Genomic DNA, 18,528 nt, shown 5'->3' on the forward strand with positions numbered 1-18,528 from the left:
ATGCCTCCTCCTGCACCTGACTGGTGAAGCACAGCTCACAGCACAGCAGCTCCCTGCTGACAGCCGACTGGTGTATGTTGACCTGAAGAAAGCCATCCTGTGGCGGGTCGGATGCTCCCCGGAACAACATCGCCAGCACTTCCAAACGCTGGCATTGGAGGAGGCTGGCCGGACATCTACATTTGGCCAGCAACTCCAGGACGCCTCCTGGCGGTGGCTGAGGGTGGAAGATCTTGACACCGATGAGATCATTGATCTGGTGGCACTGGAACAGTTCATCTCTTGACTTCCGGAAGGAATAGTGGAATGGGTCCAGTGTCATCGCCCGGCGTCGCTGGGATGAGCCATCGAGCTGGCGGAGGACCATCTGGAGGCAGCTCCAATGGCAGGCCGATGAGGCATCTCTCCTCGCTTCTCCGCTCGCTCTCTCTTCTCCCCCCCGGCTCTCTTTCCCCTCCCCACCCCGTTCCCCTACCATGGAGGCGGCGGCTGGCTCCTCCCCAAATGGCCTGTTGCACCCGTGGTGTCTTCCCATCTCCCTCTTCCGTGTCTGTGTTGTCTCCTCCTCAGGTGAGTGACTCCCATAATGCCAGTGCAGAGGGAAAGCCTGGCCGGTGTGCTGGTGGGGTGGGGAGTCGGAGCATCTCCAGAGTTGGAGCTCTGCCAGGGAGGTGGGAGCTGTGATCTGGATCCCCGATGTGCCAGAGACCGCCTCCGATCGGGCGGTCACATACCAGTAAGTGTTCAAGAGGATACATATCATGAGTTGGTGGATTCCAGTTGGAATCAGACCTCAATTCACCAACGCCTGTTGCAAGGTGAGGCAATGGGGAGAGCACAACCGGTGAAGGTTTTATGTGTGCACGGGGATATTCACAATTACCCTTTAGTGTCCGTACATATTTTATTCCGGGACCAAATGCATAGAATTAAGGCGGGGGTTAACCCTCGTCTCACCCACTCCGTAATATTGGGAACTGATTGGCCAGGGTTTAAAGAATTAATGGAACTCAAATTGAGAGATGGGTCCTGCATAAATATGTCACAGAAAGTTCCCAGTGTGGCATTGACTGGGGAAGCTGTCACAGAGCCATCTACGTCAGCACTGTGTCAGAGCGATGCAAGGAGTGAGGAGCACCCTGCCTCTCCTCCATCTCTTGGGGATTCCCTTGGGAATTTCCTGTGAGAGCAGTCGTGAGATGAGACTTTATCTCCTGGGTTGGGATTCTGAAAGAAATCCTGACAGACCAAGGCACTCTGTTTATGCCATGTACACTGCGCGAACTGTATGGGTTACTGGGGATTAAGTCTATCCACACCAGTGTCTATCACCCACAAACGGATGGCTTAGTGGAGCGATTTAACCAAACACTCAAGAACATAATTTGGAAATTTGTAAGTGAGGACGCATGTAATTGACCTGTGCACAAAACTCCACACACTCACGCACTTAACCCAGGAAAATTTGCGGCAGGCACAAGAACGTCAAAGCCATCTGTATGACAGGGGCATGTGCCTTAGAGAGTTCATGCCAGGAGACAAAGTACTCATATTATTGCCCACGTCGAGTTCTAAATTAATCATGAAGTGGAAAGGACCCTTCGAGGTCACACGGCGAGTCGGGAATGTCGACTATGAGGTGAGGCGAACGGGCCTCACAGCTAACCCAAAAAAGTGTGCAATTGAGCGGGTGGAAGTACGGTATCTGGGGTTCCATTGGGTCATGGGCAGGTGCGTCCCCAAATTAACAAGACTGCAGCAATTGCAGCCTGCCTGAGGCCCAAGACCAAAAAGGGGGTGAGACAGTTCCTGGGGCTGGCTAGCTATTATCGTAGGTTTATACCTAATTATTCAGACATCACCAGCCCTTTAACTGATCTCACTAAAAAGGGGGCTCCTGATCCGGTCCAGTGGACGGAGCAGTGCCAACAGGCATTCTCTAAGGTAAAAGCTGCACTGTGTGGGGGCCACTTTTGCACTCCCCTGACTTCTCTCTCCCCTTTATTTTACAGACTGACACATCAGACAGAGGGCTGGGGCCCATTTTGTCCCAGAAGGTGGAGGGTGAGGAGCACCCCGTGCTGTACATCAGCCATAAACTCTCGATGCGTGAAAGAAAGTACAGCACCATCGAAAAAGAGTGCCTTGCCATCAAGTGGGCGGTCCTCGTCCTCTGATACTACCTGCTGGGGCACTCTTTCACTCTCTGTTCGGACCATGCGCCCCTCTAGTGGCTCCACAGCATGAAGGATAGCAATGTGCTGATCACCTGCCCTCCAGCTGTTTAAGTTTGAGGTGGTCCACAGGCTGGGGGCACAGATAGTGGTGGCGGACTCCCTGTCCCATCATGTGGCAACGGGGGCATGGCCAAGTGGTAGTTTGTGAATGGAGGGCGGGGTCGGGGAAGGTAAGTGGCTAAATCATTACACCTGGTGTCCATTAATGTATGTGGGTGTGTTTGTTTGTCACAGGGATTGAGCATAGAAGGAGGGGGAGAGCAGAGAAAAGAGGATCCCCGGCCCCAACACGTGTGTGTGACTGACTGACTGAATGAATGAATGAATGAGTCAATCAATCAATCAATCAATCAATCAATCAAGCAAGCAAGCAAGCAAGCTGAAAAGCCAAAATAAGGACAATAAAATGTATGTATGTGAACATCAACTCTCGCCTGCCGTGCTTCTGTGCTCCACCCACATCAGGAACTGTTACAGCCATCAATAAATAAACTTGATTACTTGATCTGTGTTACATTAGCATGAGGACTAGCTCAGAGGATTATTTATTCCTGATTCATTTTTGTAGCCAGTTTGCTCCGTTGACCAAAATACTTTCACTAAAATACTGATTTAAAATGAATTAACAAACTGTATCACCTTTACCTTTTTCCAACTTTTAGACAACCTGATGATGCTTTTGTCTTTGTTTCCGTTTCTCTCCACAGCTGCAGCAGTTCAGCAGACGATTTCACCACCACAGCCAGAAAGCAGAGAAGATTTTCTGAAATGTCCATCTGAACACACACACACAAACAAAAGACAAAAGTTTTCTTCGAGACTGACTTAAGGAAATGAAATTGTTTGAGTTAAATGCATCGCAATTTATCTTGTATAAACGCTCACTAGACCAGGGGTTCCCAAACTTTTCCATGCCAAGGCCCCCCAAACAGCATTAGCTTCTGGCCAGGGACCCCCTTTGCAAATCCACAGACAATGCTACAAAATATGTAAAGAAACATCAACTTTTAGAATGTTTTCTCTTACTTTTATTCAATATTCAATAATTGTTACATTTGTTTAGCATAAGAATATTATTAACTAACATGTTTTCAACACAAATATTTTCGCACTGAACAATAAACTTTTCAACAAACTGTTGATAAGAACAGCACAAAAGAAATCAAACCACTCTCAATTTTGTGTGTGTGTGTGTGTGTGTCTGGGAGTGACAGACGGTTTACACTAGTGGGAGGGATGGGCTTGGTGGCTCCTACATACTTTGTCAACCCTGGACTTAATCTCCGTCAGTGCCATACGCATGTCATTGTCCACATGTAGACGTGCTCTATGTTTGGTTTTCAGTACCTTTAAAGTTGAAAAGCCAGACTCACACAAGTAGGTTGTTACAAAAGGGAGAAGGCATTTCAATGCCTTGTCAGCCAAGCTGGGATCGTCCTTTCTTACATGTAGCCAGTAGTTAGACAGGGGAAGAGCCTCAAAGTCCATTTTTAAATCCCCTGAGTTTGTCATCTCAATCAGCTCCTCCTCTGACTTTAAGTCCAGACTAGAACCGACACCGGGGGCAAAGGGGTTCCTAACCCAGTTTAAATGTGTGTTTTTGAGGTCAGGGAAATAGTCTTTGAAATATCCCTGGAGGTGCTCCAGGTGGGACTGGATCAATGGAGAGACGGAGCCCAAATCATCACATGACAGCAGCTCCTGGTGAAGTACGTAGTGGGAACATTTCTGTAACTCCCTCCTGGAGCTTGTTTGACCACAGCATGATCTTTTTGGAAAAAGCACGCACTTTGTCTTGCACCTGGAGTATGTACATGTCACGTCCTTGCATGCTTTGATTCAGTACATTTAGATGCTGGAAAATGTCTGACATGTATGCAAGTTTGCGGATCCAGGTTGCATTGGTGAACCGATCTGCCAGCTGATGCTTTTCAGATGAGAGGAACTCTGCAACCTCCCTCCGCAGCTCATAGACATGGTTCAAAATTGCGCCCCGTGACAGCCAGCGCACATTTGAGTGAAGCAGCAGCCCCTCAAAATGAGAGCTCATCTCATTACAAAGCAGGGTAAACAGTCTGTGTTTCATGGGACGGGCTTTAATAAAATTCACTACTTGTATAACCTCCTGTAGTACCTGATTCAACTCGTTATCCATCCTTTTTGTGACCAGTGCCTCGCAGAGCTGTTGGTTTGTTCCTTCGGTCTCTTCTTCAAAAACCTGTCTATTTTGCGCTAGCAATACGCTAGCTTGAGGAGCAAAGCAGCTTCATAAATGGCGCAAACTGCAACGTCACAGGCAATCAGAGAGATGAGCATGGCAAACAATGTTTCGATATGATGTATTATTATTTATAATAATTATATTTTATAATAATGATTAAAAAGCTAATTACAATAAATTTAATAATAATTATTTAAAAATATATTTTTTTCGCAATTTTTGTTATCGTCCCTCCAACTTTCTGAGGCCCCCCCCCAGCGCCCCCTGGCGGCCCCCCAGGGGGCCGTGGCCCCCACTTTGAAAACCACTGTACTAGACCATTACAACTATAATAATGATCCTTTTATAATTTGGTAACAATTCTGTGCAGCACCATATAAAGCTCAAATCATCTAATTTCCAAGTTACAGTTTTAATTCAACATGAAGTTACATGTTGTGGCTCAGGAACACTTCTGAAAACCATCGTCTCTGAACACAGTTAATCACTGCATCCGCAAATCCCAGCTACAACCAGATACAAACACCATCCAGAAACACTGCTGCTTTCTCTGGGCCAGAGCTCCTTTACTTTTTTGGACTAAGGCAAAGTGGACAACTGTCCTCTTATTTGACAAAGAGAAATTGGAAATTCTTTTTGGAAATCATGGACACCACTTTCTTGAACTTTCTTGAAATATGTTGCTGGCATTGAATTCAAAATGAGTGTATATTTAAAAAAAAAACAATAAAATTTCACAGTTTCAACATTTGATATGATGTCTTTGTACTATATTCAATGAAATATAAAGTTTCCAAGATTTGCAAATCATCACATTCTAATCTCATCTCATTACCCCTAGCTGCTTTATCCTGTTCTATAGGGTCGCAGGCGAGCTGGATCCTATCCCAGCTGACTACGGGCGAAAGGCGGGGTACTGGACAAGTCGCCAGGTCATCACAGGGCTGACACACAGGCTACGTTTACATTAGACCGTATCTGTCTCGTTTTCTTCGCGGATGCACTGTCCGTTTACATTAAACCGCCTGGAAACGCCGGGAAACGGGAATCCGCCAGCGTCCACGTATTCAATCCAGATTGTGTCAGCTCCGGTGCTGTGTAAACATTGAGAATACGCAGATACGCTGTGCTGAGCTCTAGCTGGCGTCTCATTGGACAACGTCACTGTGAGATCCTCCTTCCTGATTCGCTGGCGTTGGTCATGTGACGCGACTGCTGAAAAACGGCGCGGACTTCCGCCTTGTATCACCTTTCATTAAAGAGTATAAAAGTATGAAAATACTGCAAATAATAATGCAAATACTGCCCATTGTGTAGTTATGATTGTCTTTAGGCTTGCCATCCTTCCACTTGCAAGTAGTAAGTGATATGCGCTGGGATCACACACACAGCGGCTCAGTCCTGAATCGTGGCTTGTGCACTTCACTCGCGCGCTCTGTGAGCTGCGCAGGGCCGGAGTGCGCACCCTCCAGAGGGCACTCGCTGTTCAGGGCGGAGTGATTTGGAGCGCAGGATGCCTGCGGAGCCGAGCGTATCCGTGTATTGGCGTTGCTGTGTGCACGCAAATCGTGTATTGGTGTTGCTGTGTGCACACTAATCGTTTTAAAAATGTTAATCTGATGATCCGCTGATACGGTCTAATGTAAACATGGGCATAGACACAGACAACCATTCACACTCACATTCACACCTACGGTCAATTTAGAGTCACCAGTTAACCTAACCTGCATGTCTTTGGACTGTGGGGGAAACCGGAGCACCCGGAGGAAACCCACGCGGACACGGGGAGAACATGCAAACTCCTCACAGAAAGGCCCTCACCGGCCACGGGGCTCGAACCCGGACCTTCTTGCTGTGAACTCTCGGACAAGTTTACAGAGCTCTCAGTAGATCTGCACCCTCATGTATTTCAGAAACCCTCACACACTCTGTTCTTAATCAGGGTTTTAGGTCACTAAGTGGTTTGTTTATCTTCATTTGTGTGGAAAAACTGTGTAAAAAAGAGATTTGTAGTATCAGTAGTAATATTACGTCATTATGGGTTGTAGATACAAACTGCAAAATAACACACGTCTTGTTTGTAGCCGTTTTAGAAATAAATGAATGGTCATTTTGGCTTGACAGATATCAGCTCTTATTCTTTATTAGATATTAATTTCAATAAAAATCAGAGAGTCATAGGTCCTGGGTTCGAGCCCCGTGGCCGGCGAGGGCCTTTCTGTGTAGAGTTTGCATGTTCTCCCCGTGTCCGCGTGGGTTTCCTCCAGGTGCTCCGGTTTCCCCCACAGTCCAAAGACATGCAGGTTAGGTTAACTGGTGACTCAAAATTGACCGTAGGTGTGAATGGTTGTTTGTCTTTGTGTGTCAGCCCTGTGATGACCTGGCGACTTGTCCAGGGTGAACCCCGCCTCTCGCCCATAGTCACCTGGGATAGGCTCCAGCTCACCCACGACCCTGCACAGGATAAGCGGTTATGGATGGGCTTCAGTGTTTCCTGAAGCTTCATCTGGCCATCATTATCCATGTGTATTTCATGAAATTAATCCTAATCAGTGCGGTTATATTTCTGTACTGAAGAGAGATGAAATGGTTAATAGAGGAGTGTTCGTGATCTCTCTGTGTTTGTGCTCCTCCTATCTCTCTCTCTCTCTTTCTCTCTCCCCTCTGTCACATACACACAGACACACACACACAGAAGAAGGAAGTCACTCCTTTCAGACAACACAAAACTGATCTCTTTCTCATTGCAATTTCAGGAAAATGGCTGAGGCCAGTATTTCAGTAGATCAGCTTTCTCAGGACCAGTTCAGGTGCCCACTGTGTCTGGATCTCCTGAAGGATGCGGTGGCTATCTCCTGTGGTCACAGTTTCTGTAAGGTGTGTATTAATGGCCACTGGGATCAGGAGGATCAGAAGGGTGTCTACAGCTGTCCTCAGTGCAGAGACACTTTCACTCCAAGGCCTGTTCTATCCAGAAACAACATGCTGGATGAAGTGGTGGAGAAAGTGAAGAAGACTGAAGTCCAAGCTGCTTCTCCTGCTCACTGTTATGCTGGACCTGAAGATGTGGAGTGTGATTTCTGCACCGGGAGAAAGCACAAAGCTGTCAAGTCCTGTCTGATGTGTTTGGCTTCATTTTGTGAAACTCATCTGAAACCTCATCTTGAAGACTCTACTTTGAAAAAACACACATTGATTGAAGCCTCAGCAAAACTCCAAGAGAAGATCTGCTCTGAACATCACAAGCTGATTGAGATCTACTGTCAGACTGATCAAACCTGCATCTGTTATTTGTGTATGATGGAAAATCACAAAGGTCACGACACCGTCACAGCCGCAGCAGAAAGAGCTGAGAAACAGGTGAGAACTAGAAATCTTTCCAGAATTAAATCATCTTAATTATAGTTTCCCATCTAGAAACAGGTGCTTTAGTCAGTGATATGATTTGAACTTTAATTTCAATGTGTGTCTCAATCAGAAGGATTCTGTAAAAGCTGATTAAAATTGTCTGTGTTCTGGTGAACAGAGTGTTAAATTTATCTTCAGTAATGGTCGTAATCTGGTCAAACCAGTTAGTGAACATGTCAGCCAACGCCTGTGACAGGGCGAGGCAGGTGAAAACACAAACACTTTTTTTTTTTTTTACTTTTTATGATCCTTTATTTTTTTTTACAAAAGTAGCATTACATAATAAAATTAATGTGAATTAATAAATAAATATTTAATAAAGCATTTTAAATAAATTTGGCTAAATATAACAGTGCACAGTGTGAGTTAAGTTATTGCAGTGATTCTGCAATGCAGGTTTTGTGTAAAACAAAGTTCTTCTTCCACTACCGAGCACAGAGCGTCCTCACAACACCACACTGTCTTAAACATTTCCATATCACCCATACTCTTAAAAAAAAATAAAATCAATCAAAACTCTGGATTTAGTCAGTCTGGACAGAATTCTCTCAGGGTCACAGTCTGTGTTTTGTGCCATTTTGTTTTTTCTACTTCAGTAGATTGCCATTTTGGCCTGGCCAGGGTTAACAGTAACCAGCTGACACATGGATTTGTTTCTCCGGACATATTTAAAACCAAAAATAAAAAGCTGAAAGGTAAAATTCATATCAAATGATCTTAAAATGTCCCCCAACCAATAAAACAGTGACTGCAACCCAAAGCAATGTAAAAAGACATAAACAGTTTCTCTCGGAGAACAAAAGGGACACTCTTGGGTGACCTCAGGGTTTAAAATGGAGATAAAATAATTCACAGACACTGTACAATGTAAAATCTTCCACCTCCAAATCAATCAGAAGGATTCTGTAAAAACTGATTAAAATTGTATGTGTTCTGGTTAACAGTGTTAAATCTCTCTTCGGTGAGAGTCGTAATCTGGTCAGACCAGTTACTCAACATTTCAACATTTCACACACGCAGAGAATATTTTGGCAAAACAAACAAACAAAGCTGTTATAATGAGCTCCACCCTTCACGGAAGGCTTTTCACTAGATTTTGGGGCGTGGTGGTGGGGTTAGTGTTCATTCAGCAACAGTGGCGCTTGAAAGTTTGTGAACCCTTTAGAATTTTCTGTATTTCTGCATAAATATGATCTAAAACATCATCAGATTTTCACACAAGTCCAAAAAGTAGATAAGGAGAACCCAGTTAAACAAATGAGACAAAAATATTATACTTGGTCATTTATTTATTGAGGAAAATGATCCAATATTACATATCTGTGAGTGGCAAAAGTATGTGAACCTTTGCTTTCAGTATCTGGTGTGACCCCCTTGTGCAGCAATAACTGCAACTAAACGTTTGCAGTAACTGTTGATCAGTCCTGCACACCGACTTGGAGGAATTTTAGCCCGTTCCTCCGTACAGAACAGCTTCAACTCTGGGATGTTGGTGGGTTTCCTCACATGAACTGCTCGCTTCAGGTCCTTCCATAACATTGTGATTGGATTCAGCGCTGCTCTTGCTCCTTGCGGAGGGTGATCAGGGCTTGGTACTGGCTTTCTTGGGTGGCAGCAAGGGCATAGGTGACATTCTTGAGTGGGGAGGACTCCACTGGTGGTTAACGTCAGTCTTCCTGGCTTTCGGCACCACTGTTATATGTCCCTGAGGTGGGTGGAATACTGAAGTGCAGACAGGCAGGAAATGGTGTTGAACACAGTCTCTTTTATTTGTCACTTTGGCTTTTCAGCTTTAACATTATGTCTTGTCACACATACACACGTGTTCTCCAGTCGGGAGACGACCACCTCTTCACTCTCCCCCTCTTTTTCATGACTCTGTCATTTCTGCAAAACAGACACCCACACATCAGTTACCAACAGGTGAGATCACTTTGCCACTCACCTTCCCTGGCCCCGCCCTCTATTCACAAACTGGTGTTTGACCACACCCACACTGCCAAAAAACAACAAAAAACACACACACACACAATACATAACATTCACAGCTGTAAGAAACATGAATGTACTTTGAACTGACATTAATATGGAACCAGTTCGCTCGTACTGTATAAAAAGCTGAATGTATTTTATTTGTCCTCAGAGTGAGTTAAAGAAGGAGCAGATGAAATCCCAGCAGAGAATCCAGGAGAAGCAGAAGAAGGTGCAGGAGCTGAAACAGGCTGTGAACACTATAAAGGTGAGCAGTGAGCAGAGACAGAGCTGCTCCTAGAAACACACACAACATGGACAACGAGTCATTTACAGTCCCAGTAAGAGAGGGAATGATAGATGAGCTTTAAATCTTGTGTGTGTGTCCGAACAGCTCAGTGCACAGACAGCAGTGGAGGACAATGAGAGGATCTTTACTGAGCTGATTAGCTCCATGGAGAAAAAGCGCTGGGGGGTGACGGAGCTGATCAGAGATCAGGAGAAGGCTGAACTGAGTCGAGCTGAACGACTCCTGGAGCAACTGGAGCAGGAGATTGCTGATCTTCAGAGGAGAGTCACTGAGCTGGAGCAGCTTTCACACACACACGATCACATCCATTTCCTCCAGGTAACACTCACTGTCTGATCTACAGAGCCAGCTGTTCCTCACACACTCTCTAAAACACCTCTCATTAAGGCAACAATAAATGTCCCTGTCTGACATCACAAGTGGGTTTTACATTTCATTTGCTTTCTGTAGGTTTTAGCTTCTGGACGTCACTCTCCTCCACTTATCGGACCAGATTTTCGCACATCCAGCATCACTGTCCATCAACATCTCTCATTTGATGGAGTGAGGAATTCTCTCTCAGATCTGAAAAAGAGACTCGAGGAATTCTGTGAAGAGGAATTCAACAAAATCCCTCCACATGGTAAGAGGAGCTGTTCCTGCTGGAGAAACACAGTGATGTGTTATTTCTTAGCGATGCTCCTGCTTTCTTTTCTGCAGACACTTTATTCACCCGACACTTTGAACTAAAACACTGATTTAAAATGAATAAACTGACTGGATCACTTTAAACTCTTTCCATCTTTTACACAAACTCATGTTTCTATTTTTCTCTCCACAGCTGCAGCATTTCAGATCATTTCAGGACCAGAACCACAGAGCAGAGAAGAGTTTCTGAAATGTACATCTAACACAAACACACACTTCACATAAATATATTGTTTGAATTAAACCCAACATGTTCACATTGTTCAGTTTGGTTTTTCTCTTTTATTTTAGATTTCCGTTATCTGACTCTGGATCCCAACACGGCACATCGTCACCTCATTCTGTCTGAGAAGAACAGAGCGGTGAATGACAGTGGGAGAGAGCAGCGTTTCTCTGATCATCCAGAGAGATTTGATTCCTGGGAGCAGGTGTTGTGTAAGGAGAGTGTGTGTGGTCGCTGTTACTGGGAGGTGGAGTGGAGCGGTGATGGTGGTGTGTCCATAGCAGTCTCATATAAAGGCATCAGCAGGAAAGGACGGGTTAATGAGTGTGGGTTTGGAGGCAACAATCAGTCCTGGAGTTTGCGGTGTGCTTCTTCTTCTTCTTCTTCTTCTTCTCTCTCTTTCTATCACGACAAGATTGAGACTGTTCTCAGAGGTCCATCACCCTCCAGAATAGGAGTGTATGTGGATCACAGTGCAGGAACTCTGTCCTTCTACAGCGTCTCTTACACAATGAAGCTCCTCCACAGAGTCCACACCACATTCACTCAGCCTCTATACGCTGGATTTGGGGTCTACAAAGTTTCTGGGTTCGCGTTCTACTGGTCTCCTGGTTCTACAGTGAGATTGTGTGATCGAGAATAAAAGTGTGTAGTGTTTTCTGTAAAATTCCTGCACGTTGCCACGTTGTTGCTCAATCGTCTGTTTCACTAGAACACAATCCAGCTGCACAAAAACACTCATTTTAATATTTAAGTTAAAACGTATAATGTTTTATTATTATTATTATTCGTCACATGCACACTTCAAGTACAGTGAAATTCATCCTCTGCATTTAACCCATCTGAAGCAGTGAACACACGCACACCCAGAGCAGTGGGCAGCCCAGAGCACCCGGGGAGCAGTCAGGGGTTTGGTACCTTGCTCAAGGGCACCTCAGCCCAAGGCCGCCCCACGTCAACCTAACTGCATATCTTTGGACTGTGGGGGAAACTGGAGCACCCGGAGGAACCCCATGCAGACATGGGGAGAACATGCAAAGTCCAGACAGAAAGGCCCTCGCCGGCCACTGGGTTCGAACCCGGAACCTTCTTGCTGTGAGGCGACCGTGCTAACCACTACACCACCATAAATGTATAATAATTAAAGGTAGACTGCCTTTCAGATTTTTCTAATTTAGGCCATAAAAAGAATTTTCCCTGACACCCAATTATTTTTTTAGTGGACTGAAAGCTACTGAATTCGACACTCAGACTTCAAATTTTATTACTTTTTTCCCCTAAAAGAACAATTAATGAATTTAGAGCCACGTGGCCCTAAATTCTCCGCCATTTTTTTCTTGCCTCACCGTGACGTTATCCAACATGTTATGTCGTGCATGAGGTGGTGGGGTTTCCCCATTGTGGGATACAAATTTGTACCCTGAGAGAACAATGGAGGACCGACTACAGTAACGGAAAGTGGGAAGAAAAAACTCTGTATTGCGAAGGAAAGGAAACGCAGGACCAAAATAATAAATGTCAGCAAACACAAAAATCAAAAAGATGAATGTAACGGCTTCACTGATCTAGTGGACACTGAAACAGGCAGGCGGGATCAATGTCAGTTTCGTTTTTATTTTTTAAACTGTCACTTAACACAAAACATGCTTTTCAGCAGTTTCAAAATAAACTGTGTCACTGCACCGATGTGATTTCAGCCAGGGACAGAGATTCACACTGCACACACACACCACCTTCACCGGGCTCGTGCTCCACTCACCAACTGGCACTTGGCCACGCCCCCTACCACAGTGAAAAAGAACCGTATACTGTCTTGCTCAACGAAATAAACTGCGCAGTATGATCGTGAATCAAGAGGTTGTTCACCAGAAGTTGTGCAATATACAGTAGGTGTATAGTCTAATTACACACATTTTCGCTCAGCGGTCTTCACCATCGCAATGATAAAAAAGAATCTTCTATGTAAACTATCTAATGCACAGGAATAATATTTACATTGTGAAATCATGACATACTTTTCATTATGACTAACGAATATTGACTTGAACACGCTCAGTGTTTATTGTTTATTGCACATACAAGAACAAAATTGGCTTAACAAAATATACCAAATACTAAGACATGCAGGGGAGGCCTGAAACTTGATGGTTTTTCAAGAGCCTCCTCTTATTAAGATAAAAATGACAATATTAATGTCAACTTATATAAAGCATAAAAAAGTTAATAATTAAAGTAATTGATCAATAGATAGCCGGGGAAACAAACATATAATTTGCTACAAGCAAATATATGAATTCATGGTAAAATAACAATGATGACATCCATTTGCTGAGTAAAATGATAGGAATAAGTTTCAGATCAACTTACTGAACAAAACTAAAATTAAACATGAAAACATCATCAATTATGAACAATTAATCGATAACAAGGATTTGGAAAGAGATCAGTGTAATTTTGTAGCTGGATTATTCTAGATTTTCTTTAGCAGTTGCTTCTTGAAAAGGGGCAGCGACGTACTGTTTTGTAATTGTTTTTTTTAGACTATTCCATCCAAAGGGTTCTCTATACATTAAAGTAAACTGTCGCTGATTAGATTTGGTTCGAATCGGTCTTAAGTTATTGCACTGTCTTGTGTTGTGTTTGTGGATATCTGAGTTATATATAATGCTATCTCTGTAAAGTGCTGGTAAACATCAACTTCCATAGATGATTTTGTGAACAAAAAGACTAATCTGTAATTTGTTAATGTCGTATATTGTTAATACTTTGAAGTCATGAAACAAATTTGTTGAAGGGAATGTATATGACACATTTGAAGCGATCCTAATAAAGCGTTTCTGTAGTAAGAGCAGTGGCTTAAGCGTTGTTGTGTAAGTGCTTGCCCTTATAATATTACAGCATGTTCGGTACGGGCAAATCTAGGTGTAGTATAGAATCATAAAAGTGTTTTTTGTGATAGTAAATTTCCAACTTTTCATATTATTCCGATATTTTTGTCTATCTTTTTGCGAATGAGCTCAACATGATTTTTCCATGCAAGTTTTTCATCTATTAAAACACCTAAGAAGCATCTGTGTATGTTGTCAATATATATTCTGGCATTTTTATGACAGTATTTTTTACTTTTTCCCACAAAGATGATAAAATTTGGTTTTTTTTAAATATATTTAAGGACAGTTTGTTTGCTCAAAACCACTTATTTACCCTACTCATTTCAGAATTCATGGAGCTAACTAGGACATCAAAATTTCAGTGGGACATAAACAGGTTTGTGTTGCCTGCAAATACTAAAGTAAACAGTTTTTTTGGATACAAATGCTAAGTTATTTACAGTGGTGCTTGAAAGTTTGTGAACCCTTTAGAATTTTCTATATTTCTGCATAAATCTGACCTAAAACATCTTTAGATCTTCACACAAGTCCTAAAAGTAGATAAAGAGAACCCAGTCAAACAAATGAGACAAAAAATATTATACTTGGTCATTTATTTATTGAGAGAAATGATCCAATATTACATATCTGTGAGTGGCAAAAGTATGTGAACCTCTAGGGTTAGCAGTTAATTTGAAGGTGAAATTAGAGTCAGGTGTTTTCAATCAATGGGACGACAATCAGGTGTGAGTGGGCACCCTGTTTTATTTAAAGAACAGGGATCTATCAAAGTCTGATCTTCACAACACGTTTGTGGAAGCGTATCATGGCATGAACAAAGGAGATTTCTCAGGACCTCAGAAAAAGCATTGCTGATGGTCATCAGGCTGGAAAAGGTTACAAAACCATCTCTAAAGAGTTTGGACTCCACCAATCCACAGTCAGACAGATTGTGTACAAATAGAGGAAATTCAAGACCATTGTTACCCTCCCCATGAGTGCATGACCGACAAAGATCACTCCAAGAGCAAAGCGTGTAATAGTCGGCGAGGTCACAAAGGACCCCAGGGTAACTTCTTAGCAACTGAAGGCCTCTCTCACATTGGCTAATGTTAATGTTCATGAGTCCACCATCAGGAGAACACTGAACAACAATGGTGTGCATGGCAGGGTTGCAAGGAGAAAGCCACTGCTCTCCAAAAAGAACATTGCTGCTCGTCTGCAGTTTGCTAAAGATCATGTGGACAAGTCAAAAGGCTATTGGAAAAATGTTTTTTGGACAGATAAGACCAAAATAGAACTTTTTGGTTCAAATGAGAAGTGTTATGTTTGGAGAAAAGAAAACACTGGATTCCAGCATAAGAACCTTATCCCATCTGTGAAACATGGTGGTGGTAGTATCATGGTTTGGGAATGTTTTGCTGCATCTGGGCCAGGACGGCTTGCCATCATTGCTGGAACAATGAATTATAGCGGCGAATTCTAAAGGGAAATGTCAGGACATCTATCCATGAACTGAATCTCAAGAGAAGGCGGGTCATGCAGCAAGACAATGACCCTAAGCACACAAGTCATTCTACCAAAGAATAGTTAAAAAAGTTAATGTTTTGGAATGGCCAAGTCAAAGTCCTGACCTTCATCCAATCGAAATGTTGTGGAAGGACCTGAAGCGAGCAGTTCATGTGAGGAAACCCACCAACATCCCAGAGTTGAAGCTGTTCTGTACGGAGGAATGGTCTAAAATTCCTCCAAGCCGGTGTGCAGGACTGATCAACAGTTACCGCAAACGTTTAGTTGCAGTTATTGCTGCACAAGGGGATCACACCAGATACTGAAAGCAAACGTTCACATACTTTTGCCACTCACAGATATGTAATATTGGATCATTTTCCTCAATAAATAAATGACCAAGTATAATATTTTTGTCTTGTTTGTTTAACTGGGTTCTCTTTATTTACTTTTAGGACTTGTGTGAAAATCTGATGATGTTTCAGGTCATATTTAGATTAGATTAGATTAGATTAGATTAGATTAGATTAGATTAGATTAGATTAGATTAGATTAGATTAGATTAGATTAGAATTTTATTGATCCCTTTGGGAGGGTTCCCTCAGGGAAATTAAAATTTCAGTAGCATCATTATAGGATAAACAGAGAACAGAACAGAAAAAAGAGAGAACTTCTAGATAAATTTAGTCTTTAGAAAACTTCTAGATAAATAAATTAAGTATTTACATATACAAATATATTAAAAAAGGATTTGAAAAAAGTCCAGCAGGAGAGGTATTGCACATTTTTATTGCACATTGTCCAGTATTGCTTTTTGTCAAGCTAGGCTACTGCTCCTTCCCGTCCTCTGTCCTCCTGTTACCCCCCCCCCCCCCCCCCCCCCCCCAGAGAGGAGATGTACAGTCTGATGGCGTGAGGGACAAAGGAGTTTTTAAGTCTGTTAGTCCTGCACTTGGGAAGGAGCAATCTGTCACAGAATGCTGAACAGGCTCCTCTGGTTGCTGATGACAGTGTGCAGAGGGTGACTGGCATCATCCATGATGTTCAGTAGTTTGTCCATAGTCCTCTTCTCTGCCACTGTCACCAGAGACTCCAGCTTCATGCCAACCACAGAGCTGGCCCGCCTGATCAGATTGTCCAGCCTGGATGTGTCCTTCTTGGATGTGCTGCCCCCCGAGGACACCACGGTGTAAAACAGGACACTGGTGACCACAGACTGATAGAACATCCACAGGAGTTTCCTGCAGATGTTAAAGGACTGCAGCCTCCTCAGGAAGTATAGCCTGCTCTGTCTTTTTCTGTACAATTGGTTGGTGTTGCAAGTCCAGTCCAGCTTGCTGTCCAGCTACAGCCTGAGGTACTTGTAGGAGTCCACAGCCTCCACCTCGACTCTCTCGATCAGAACTGGTCATGACCTTGGTCTGGACCTCCCAAAATCAATGACCAGCTCCTTGGTCTTCGAGGTGTTGAGCTGCAGATAGTTCCTGTTGCACCAAACAGCAAAGTCCCTCACCAGGCTCCTATACTCCTCCTCTCTGTTGTCCCTGATACACCCCACAATGGCTGTGTCATCGGCGAACTTCTAAACATGACACAGCTCTGAGTTGTAGCAGAAGTCTGCAGTATACAGGCTGAAGAGAAGAGGGGCCAGCACTGTGCCCTGGGGTGCTCCAGTGCTGCTAATCACAGTGTCAGACATGATGTCCTTCAGCCTGATGTACTGCGGCCTGCCGGTGAGGTAGCTGGAGATCCAGGTGACCAGGTAGGGGTCCACTCACATCCTGTTCAGTTTGTCCTGAAGCATAAGGGTCTAGATGGTGTTGAAGGCACTCGAGAAGTCCAAGAAGAGGATCCTCACTGTGCCATTTCCCTGATCCAGATGCGAGTGGGCTCAGTGTAGCAGGTAGAGGATGGCGTCTTCCACACCAACACCTGCCCAGTATGCAAATTGCAGACAGTCCTGGGCATGTTACACCTGGGGTCTGAGGAGGCTGAGGAAGAGCCGCTCCAACATCTTCATCAGATGTGAAGTGAGTCCCACCAGTCGGAAGTCATTCAGCTCAATGGACTGGTTCTTCTTGGGAACTGGAACAATATATGATGTCTTCCAGAGGGTGGGTACTCTCCCCTGCTGCAGGCTGAGGTTGAAGATGCATTGGAGTGGTTCACCCAGTTCAGCAGCACAGGTCTTCAGTAGTTGGGGACACACCTTGTCCAGGCCTGCTGCTTTCCTGTGGTGAAGCTTCCTCAGTTGACCTCTGACCTGGTCTGCAGTAATGCATGGAGGAGTCTGTGTTGAGGTGGGGGGAGGGGGAGGCTGCTGCAATGACTGGGGGGAGGTGTGTTGAGGGAAGAGGGAGAGATGGCTGCAGTGAGGGGGAGGGTGGGTGGTTGAAGCGGTTGAAGAAGTCATTCAGCTCGTTCGCCCTCTCCACTGTCCCCTCAACGACTCTGGTCTTTGTGTTGTGGCCTGTGATGGTTTTCACACCTTCCCAGACCTCCCTCATGCTGTTCTCCTTCAGCTTCTGCTCCACCTTTCTCCTGTAGCTGTCCTTAGCTTCCCTCATGCAACGTTTCACGTCCTGCTGTGCTGCTTTCATTGCCTCCCTGTCTCTGCTCCTGAAGGTGGCCTTCTTCCTGTTGAGGACAGCTTTGACTTCCTGTGTTACCCATGGCTTGTTATTAGTGTAACACCGTACAGTCTTAGCAGGGGAGACCACATCTGCACAGAAGTTGAGCTAATCCGTCAGACAGTGTGTCAGGCCCTCTATGTCCTCACAGTGTGGGCTAAGCAGCACATCCCGGTCCATGGTGTCATAACAGTCTCTGAGGGCATCTTCCATTTCAGGGGACCACCTCCTGATGGAGCTAATTTGGACCAGGGGGGTGTACTTCGGCTGTAGACGAACCAGGTTGTAGTCAGACTTCCCTAGTGGGGGATGGGTGTGACTCTGTATGCATCCCTCACATTAGCATACAGCAAGTCAGTTGTTCCATTGCTCCTACTTGGACAGTCCACAGCCTGGTAAAAAGCAGCCAAAGTAGAGTCCAAAGTAGCATGATTAAAGTCCCCAGAAACAATCATAAATGCC

General features: G+C 44.3%; 1 protein-coding gene across 2 annotated transcripts; it reads left to right on the forward strand.

Moving 5' to 3' along the window:
- The first annotated feature begins 7,133 nt into the window (after positions 1-7,133).
- Positions 7,134-13,905, forward strand: LOC132877662 (tripartite motif-containing protein 16-like). Of its 2 annotated transcripts, none has more exons than XM_060913605.1 (6): positions 7,134-7,818; positions 10,010-10,105; positions 10,232-10,465; positions 10,598-10,769; positions 10,968-11,027; positions 11,102-13,905. In XM_060913605.1, exons 1-6 carry the CDS (start codon positions 7,219-7,221, stop codon positions 11,698-11,700), a joined length of 1,761 nt encoding a protein of 586 aa, XP_060769588.1. In that variant the 5' UTR covers positions 7,134-7,218; the 3' UTR covers positions 11,701-13,905. The 2 variants fall into 2 exon arrangements, with proteins under 2 accessions (XP_060769588.1, XP_060769589.1); XM_060913606.1 differs by having other exon boundaries at positions 11,126-13,905.
- The last annotated feature ends 4,623 nt before the right edge of the window (positions 13,906-18,528 follow it).

This window comes from Neoarius graeffei, chromosome 2, assembly GCF_027579695.1.
Source record: "Neoarius graeffei isolate fNeoGra1 chromosome 2, fNeoGra1.pri, whole genome shotgun sequence".
Taxonomy (NCBI): domain Eukaryota; kingdom Metazoa; phylum Chordata; class Actinopteri; order Siluriformes; family Ariidae; genus Neoarius; species Neoarius graeffei.